This window comes from Bison bison, unplaced genomic scaffold (genome assembly GCF_000754665.1).
Source record: "Bison bison bison isolate TAMUID 2011002044 unplaced genomic scaffold, Bison_UMD1.0 scf7180017864481, whole genome shotgun sequence".
In the NCBI taxonomy this organism is placed as follows: domain Eukaryota; kingdom Metazoa; phylum Chordata; class Mammalia; order Artiodactyla; family Bovidae; genus Bison; species Bison bison.
In genome coordinates, this window is record NW_011495041.1 from 2854662 (window position 1) to 2862841 (window position 8180).

Sequence of the window (8180 nt, forward strand, 5' to 3'; positions counted from 1 at the left end):
TGCATTGGAGAAGGAAATGGCAACCCACTCTAGTGTTCTTGCCTGGAGAATCCCAGGGACGGGGGAGCCTGGTGGGCTGCCGTCTTTGGGGTCACACAGAATTGGACACGATTGAAGCGACTTAGCAGCAGCAGCAGCAGAACCATAACACTAGGAAAAACCACAGGGTACAACCCTATAGTGGTGCAGAAGAAGAGACCAACTTGCCAAGCTCACAAAGGCAGCCAGGGCAGACCTGGGTCTGTTGGCTGTTGTAACTAGGTCAGCTCTCCCTCTTCTAGGTCTGGCTAAGTGCCACCCAAAGAAAAGGTGCCCGAGAAACTACAAAATCTGCCTTCCTCACTCCTGTTGGCTGCAAAAATTGCAAATTCTAGAAACAGTTTGGAGTAGGCTTGCTATGATTAATGGTTAAAAATAATAACATCTGTTTTAAAAGGATACGATTACTTGAATGTTGCCAAAGCACTTAACACAAGAGAACACAACTGTTTGAAACCACCTGGTAACATCCATGTGCTCCTGGCCGTGCCCTTGATCAGTGAAACCACGCCTACTTGACCCCACTCCTGGCCAATGAGATCACTGCCCTTTTATGTTGGCCAATCAGACCACAGCCTCATGGCCACTCCTTCAGCCAATCAGATCATGATTTTTGTGACTCCACCCCAGCCAATCATCCATGGCTGCCGTTTGGATAGCTCCACTCTCTACCTGGAGCAGGTCCTGGAAGGGAGTGTGCTCTGGGTGTGAGATGCCACCAGGGTGGGGCTGGAGGCAGAGGTGAGAGGAGAAAAGTGAGCAGTCTCTGCCCTTCCTACCCACTGTCTTCAAAAACAGGTGAGCTCTGCCAAATGTAGACTGGCTCTTGACTAACAGCAATATTTTGAACGTTTTCAACATGCAATGTATATATTGAGTGCCTGAAGAATCCCATGGACAGAGTAGCCTGCTAGGCTATATAGTCCATGGGGTGGCAAATAGTCGGACACGACTTAGCAACTAAACCACCACCAACCATACTTGTATCAGTTGTTGAATTTGTATTACCTCTCCAAGTTTCAATGATACAAACAATATTTAAAAAGTGTTCTAGAATACGAGGTACAATTTTGAGTCAATATGTATTAAAGTCAATTTCATTCCAGTGTGGTCTAATTCTGTCCTTTGTTACCAATGATCTGCTTTCCCTCCCACCCATCTCCAGGTGGAGAGACAGTCCCAGGCAGGGTGATGGAGGAGGCAGCCAAGGTCTGCTCTAGAAAAAAATGTCTGCTGCCAGAACAGAGAGGTGAGCCTGGTATACAGCAGACATCTGTAACTGACTGGCGTGAACTTATTATAAAAAGTTTCCTTTTAAAGGTATTTTCTTCTTGCCTCTTGCAGGTCAACTCAGAGGCTTGAAGGAATTAACAGAAGGCTTTACAGAACAGTGATAGAAAACATGAGACCTTTATTTTCTCTCTTTCCCAACAGTAAAACACTGACAACATCTAAAATAATTAAATCTGGGGCTACATATGTTGAGAAGCTATAAAATAGACTTCAAAGAGAAAATATTCCTTTTTCCGGTTGCATGTTCTTATTTTGTTTATCTGTGTCCTGGTAAAATCAGAAAAATAATTATCAAGGGCACTTTTTTTTTTTTTTTGCATTCTATCTTTTTCAAAATAAAGACTAAGGAAGACGTGTCTTTTCTAATAGTTTAGATTTCTGGTTTCATTACTTTAAAAATTGGACATTGGTTTGCCTCGAAAAATTGGACATTGATTTGCCTCATTAAATGAGTAATGAGCCTTACCTAAAGAGAAGGCATTGAGCTGCTGCTTTCCTTCATATGCAAGTTCTCAATCATTTTTACAATCTACCCAACTAGATCTTAAACAGCCTTTATGCCTCTGACCAAGTCCAGATGTAAAAAGGACCAAACTGGCAGAGCTAGTACAGGTACCTAGAATTTAAGATTTAATCTACAAAAGGCTGTTTATAACCCGTGGAGAAGCGACAAAATGAGCAGGGCATGAATCTCTGAATGAAGATGCAACCGGCAAGGAGGGAGGGCTGTATCTCTAATAGCTGCTTCACGCCCTTCAACACCTGCTGCACTGAGGGGGTTGAGTCTGCTCATTTAGGTGGTGATTACATTAGGTTAATGACTCATTTGGCCGCCACCGGTGCCTGCTCCCTTACAGAGAGCAGAGCTGTGTACTGCTAGGCAGCGTGAGCCTGGTAATGAGGCTCGGCCCCTTGGCTTCGCTTTCCATCTCACGTCGGGCTAATATTTCTGGTGTCTATTTCTGGTACTAGCCCACATCGAGCCAACATTGGAAACCAGCAGTCTGTTTCCAGGTTCCCTTGGTAACCCAAGTCCCCTAGACTTTGTTTAAATTACCTCTCACGAGTCAAAGGCTAGAATTCTAGATAGCGGCTCTCTCTGGCCAAGGCAAGTGTCAATGGGGCTCAGGAGCCAGGTTGCAGGTCCCAGCACTGTCCACCCACGCCCTCGGAAGCCCCTCAGAGCCTCCTCCCCAGGACAGAGCTCTTGTTTGGAGAAGCTGGTGCTGCAGCTTTCATAGGGCTCGGGGCCTGTTTCCAGACCATCCTGGGCGGACGTCACCCCCTTCCCTGCCCTGTTACTGCTCTATGCGTCCCCCTTCTTCAGTGGCTCCTGCATCGTCACCTGGGCTTCAGATCTAGAATGTGCAGGCCCCTCTAGGTCTGAAGGAAGAGGACTCTAGGTTGGTCTCAGTCCTGGAAGGTATTTGACCCCTGGGGTTTTCATGTTTGCTCTAAAGTCACCAAAGGGTGGGAGGCTTCCCTGGTGGTCCAGTGGTTGGGGCTACGCCTTCCAAGGCAGGGGGTGCAGGTTCCGTCCCTGGTCAAGGAGCTGGGATCCCACATGCCTCAGCCAAAAAAACCCCAAAACACAGCACAGAAGCAGTATTGTAGCAAATTCATTAAAGACTTTAAAAAACAATGGTCCACATTAAAAAAAAAAAATCTTAAAAAAATTTTTTTACAAAATAAAGTCACCAAGGAGGGGGTCCTTATTCCCCTAACTCAGACTAGTGAGCAGTATGTCAAACAAGTAGGGGAAAAGTGCAAGGAAGTATTTTCCTATGTGACTCTTTGCCACCCCATGTCGCCCTCCAGGCTCCTCTGTCCATGGGGTTCTCCAGGAAAGAATTCTGGAGTGGGTAGCCATTCCCTTCTCCAGGGGATCTTCCTGACCCAGGGATCAAATCCGGGTCTCTGGCCTTGCAGACGGATTCTTGACTGTCTGAGCCACCAGGGAAGCCCAGGATTTTCCTGTGCTTGTTTACAAGTCTGTAGTTGATACCCCCACTCGGGGACATGTGGCCCATCACAAGGTGTCCCTCAGTGTTTCCATACTGTGGGCTCCTGCCTGGAAGCTTCCTCATGGACTCCTTCTCGAGCAAGCAGCACAGGGAAACTCGGGCTGAAGCCTTTCCCGCCTTTCTTCCTGCCCCCAACATTTCAGAGCAGGGACTTGGGGCTGAAACAAACATCAGAGCAAAGAGGTGGCAGAAGAGGAGCCTGTGGATCATTTTGAAGGGACGGGGGCAATTCCACTGGATTCCAACCGATGCTGGCAGGACAGCTCTTGAGTGGAACACACACACACACTCATACACACACTCAGATACACTCACAGACATTCCAGCAGACACACATACACACTCCCATACCCTCACACACAACACAGATTCACACACTGAAACATATACACAGACATCCACAACCCACAACCAGGCATACTCAGACACACACACACTCAAACAGATACACAAACAGACACTCCAACAGACACACATACACACTCACAAACCCTCACATACTCAAACACAGATTCACATACTGAAACACATACACTCACACACAGACACCCACAAACAGGCATACTCAGACACACACACACTCAAACAGTTACACTCACAGACACTCCAGCAGACACACACACACACTCACATACCCTCACACACTCAACACAGATTCACATACTGAAACACATACACTCACACACAGACACCCACAAACAGGCATACTCAGACACACACACACACTCACTTGCTCACTCAGGCCTTAGCTCGTCTAAACAGTCCCTCTGTGTGAATTAGAAAGAGGCGCCACTCAAGAGAGACAGAGGCCTTCAGCAGCAGGTTTGAGGAGGGGAGAGTAGCCTGGACTTCAGCCCCCACGTACCCTCTGGCAGGGCCCCCTGAAGGGTGCACTCTGCACGACCACGTGGGATGGCCCCACCTACACTTCTGGTGCACGGAGGGGAGCCCCACGTGCGGACCTGTGGGTGCAGAGGGGCAGGGCAGCCAAGAGAAGATGTGGCCTTCCCTTGAGTCACATAGAGCATCCTGTCCACAACTATTCAGGGCTTGTAAGACAGGCCCCATGTCGCCTGAGGAGGGGTCCCTCTGCGTGCACTGAGTACCTGTTGGGATAGGTGATGTTACACGGCACTTTGCCCACGTAATTCTCATTCAGCCAGCGATTCGCCAGCGCCTGCTGAATGTTGGGCCTCTTCACAGGATCTGGTTCCAGGAGAGAACGCAGGAAGTTCACGGCTCCTGTGAAGACATTGGGCAAGTGTCACATCTGTTACAGGCTGAAGGCAGACCAAGGCAGGTGACCCACCACACCTCCCGGGCCACTGCTCATCTATTTTCTGGATCTTGGGGGTCCACCCATCCAGAGTACAAGATGTCTGTCCAAGGAGGTATCTGGCACGTGGTAAAGCAGGAACTGGCATGGGTCTCCCCACACACCATACTTCCCCAACCCTTGTGCTCTCTCTTGTGGTTTACCACTAAAGGTGAGCCAAAGGGGAACAGACGAATGTGAAAGGACAACGCTGGGTCTCAAGGTAGGTTTTAAGGAATTTATACATAGGCCTTTCAGGTGGCACTAGTGGTAAAGAACCCACCTGCCAATGCAGATGTGAGAGATGCAGGTCCGATCCCTGGGTCGGGAAGATCCCCTGGAGGAGGGCATGGCAACCCATTCCAGGACTCCTGCCTGGAGAATCCCATGGACCAAGGAGCCCAGTGGGCTATACTCCATGGGGTCACAAAGAGTTGGACATGACTTAGCGTCTAAACTACCATATATATGTGTATATACTTGTATATATATGGAATTCCCTGGCAGTCCAGCGACTAAGACTCTGTGTTCCCAATGCAGAGGGCCTGGGTTTGATCCCTTGCAAGGGAACTAGATCCCACATGCCACAACTTAAAGATCACACATGCCACAACCAAGACTCAGATTCTTTTTCAGATTCATTTCCCTTATAGATGATTGTAAAATACTGAGGAGAGTTCCCTGTGCTATACGTGCATCCTTTAAGATTATAACAATGGAAACAAAAATACAACACTAAAGAAAATGTTTATAATGCACATAAAGGTCACAGGCTCCAAAACTGTTGAGCATGAGAATATGCAGATCCTCATATGGACAAAGACTGCCAGGGATTCCCTGAAAATGAAGATGCTCTGTCTTGCTTGAGTTTGGGGACCAGGATGTTTTCTTATTTATACTCATTTTATAAAGCACTGTGATAGTATCCTTGCAATAGAAAAAATATTCTTTTATGTAATTTTGTACATGATATCCCATTTCCAATATACCAAATAAAACTTTGAGGAAACTAATCTTAATTTGCTTGGTCACCAAACTTTTTAAATCTTTTTCCCTAAAGCTATTTTTTAGTTTCCTAAGATAATCCATATAGTAAAGGCTATTGTCTTTCCAGTAGTCATGTACAAATATGAAAGATGGACCATAAAGAATGCAGGGCGCCGAAGAATTGATGTTTTCAAACTGTGGTGTTGGAGAAGACTCTTGAGAGTTCCTTGCAAAGCAAGGAGATCAAACCAATCAATCCTACAGGAAATCAACCCTTAATACTCACTGGAAGGACTGATGCTGAAGCTGAAGCTCCAATACTTAGGCCACCTGATGTGAAGAGACAACTCACTGAAAAAGACCCTGATGCTGGCAAAGACTGAGGGCAGAAGAAGAGTGTGATGGAGGATGAGATGATTGGATGGCATCACTGATTCAATGAACATGAATTTGAGCTAGCTCCGAGAGATAGTCTAGGACAGAGGAGCCTGGCATGCTGCAGTCCAAGGGGTTGCAAAAAAGCTGGACATGACTTGGTGACTGAACAATAGCAACAAGATAATCTAACCTTTCAATGAAAAGTCATAAAAATTGTCACCTTCTCACAGGCTTCAGTTGTCATTTTTAAAACTGTCCTTTGAAGAATGATGGGTATTATGGTCAACCGTCTTTGCAGGGTAAAAATGAAGCTGTCAAAAGGGGCTAACTCTGATGCCAGAACCAACCCCAAAGGAAAAACTTTTGCTAGGTCAGGCCACCAGGTAACCCCTCCACATAGGTTTCCAAGCAGTGGATGAGGCCACTGGAAAGCCATTTCCTTTTGAGAATGCAGTGGGTAAAAATATATGTGTAGATGACAAAGCAGACATGAGAGGTATTTAATATTCTAAGTTTTATAGCTGGGTCTCCAAATACATCTTTTCTACAATGTTCTTCAGTGCTCTGAAGAGCAAATGGGGCTCTAAAAGAGGGGTCTCTCTTGTTGGAACCTCCACCTCCCTTCTCTCCACTTCCCTATATTGTAAGGTCATTTGGATGCTTAATCGGGACATCTATTGGTCAAAGAAAAAAAGACTGAGCATAATGAGTTGAAACCAGGAGACTCTTCAGTTAATGATGTTTCTGAGACATCTCTGCTGTTGTCATTGTTCAGTCGCTCAGTTGTGTCCGACTCTTTGTGTCCCCATAGACTGCAGCACGCGGGGCCTCCCTGTCCATCACCAACTCCCCAAGCCTACCCAAACTCATGTCCATCGAGTCAGTGTTGCCATCCAACCATCTTGTCCTCTGTGCATCTTCTTGTCTCTTCTTGTCATCAACCTCTTGTCATCTTCTCCTCCTGCCTTCAATCTTTCCCAGCATCAGGGTCTTTTCCAATGAGTCAGTTCTTCGCATCAGGTGGCCAAAGTATCGGAGCTTCAGCATCAGCCCTTACAATGAATATTCAGGACTGATTTCCTTTAGGATTGACAGGCTGGATCTCCTTGCAGTCCAAGGGACTCTAAAGAGTCTTCTCCAACATCACAGCTCAAAAGCATCAATTCTTTGGTGCTCAGCCTTCTTTATGGTCCAACTCTTACATCCATACATGACTAGTGGATAAACCATAGCTTTGACTAGACGGACCTTTGTTGGCAAAGTAATGTCTCTGCTTTTTAATATGCTGTCTAGGTTGGTCATAACTTTTCTTCCAAGGAGCAAGCGTCTTTTAATTTCATAGCTACAGTCACCATCTGCAGTGATTTTGGAGACCCCCAAAATAAAGTCTCTTGCTGTTTCCATTGTTTCTCCATCTATTTGCCATGAAGAGATGGGACCAGATGCCATGATCTTAGTTTTTTGAATGCTGAGTTTTAAGCCAACTTTTTCACTCTCCTCTTTCACTTTCATCAAGAGGCTCTTTAGTTCTTCTTTGCTTTCTGCCATGAGGGTGGTGTCATCTGCATATCTGAGGTTACTGACGTTTCTCCCAGCAATCTTGATTCCAGCTTGTGCTTCCTCCAGCCCAGCGTTTCTCATTATGTACTCTGCATATAAGTTAAATAAGCAGGGTGACAATATACAGACATATTCCTTTCCCAATTTGGAACCAGTCTGTTGTTCCGTGTCCAGTTCTAACTGCTGCTTCTTGACCTGCATACAGTTTCTCAGGAGGCAGGTAAGGTGATCTGGTATTCCCATTTCATGAAGAATTTTCCACAAGTACTTTTCCGCTATCTTCTTGACTAATATTGTCATCAACAGGAGAATGTTGGATCCCACCAAAAAAAGATGTCCCATATCCAAGGGCAAAGGAGAAGCTCCAACAAGACAGTAGGAGGGGTGAAACAGTGTTTAGAATTAAACCCCATACCCACCACAGACGCTCAGAGGGCTCAAACAAAAGCTTGTGTGCACCAGGACCCAGAGACTCCACAAAAGACTAAGCCAGACCTGCCTTTGAGTGTTTGCGTGTCTCCTATGCAGGCATGGGTCAGCAGTGGCCTGCCATGGGGACAGGGGCTCGGGCTACAGCAGGCCTT

The 8180-nt window shown here is 46.4% G+C and overlaps 1 protein-coding gene across 1 annotated transcript in view; it reads right to left on the reverse strand.

The window, feature by feature from the left end:
* Positions 1-8180, reverse strand: part of HUNK (hormonally up-regulated Neu-associated kinase) — a 137473-nt gene that overhangs the window by 30916 nt on the left and 98377 nt on the right. Inside the window, exon 7 of the mRNA XM_010862334.1 lies at positions 4463-4598. Within this exon, the coding sequence (XP_010860636.1) occupies positions 4463-4598 (136 nt within the window). The remainder of the gene's footprint in view (positions 1-4462; positions 4599-8180) is intronic.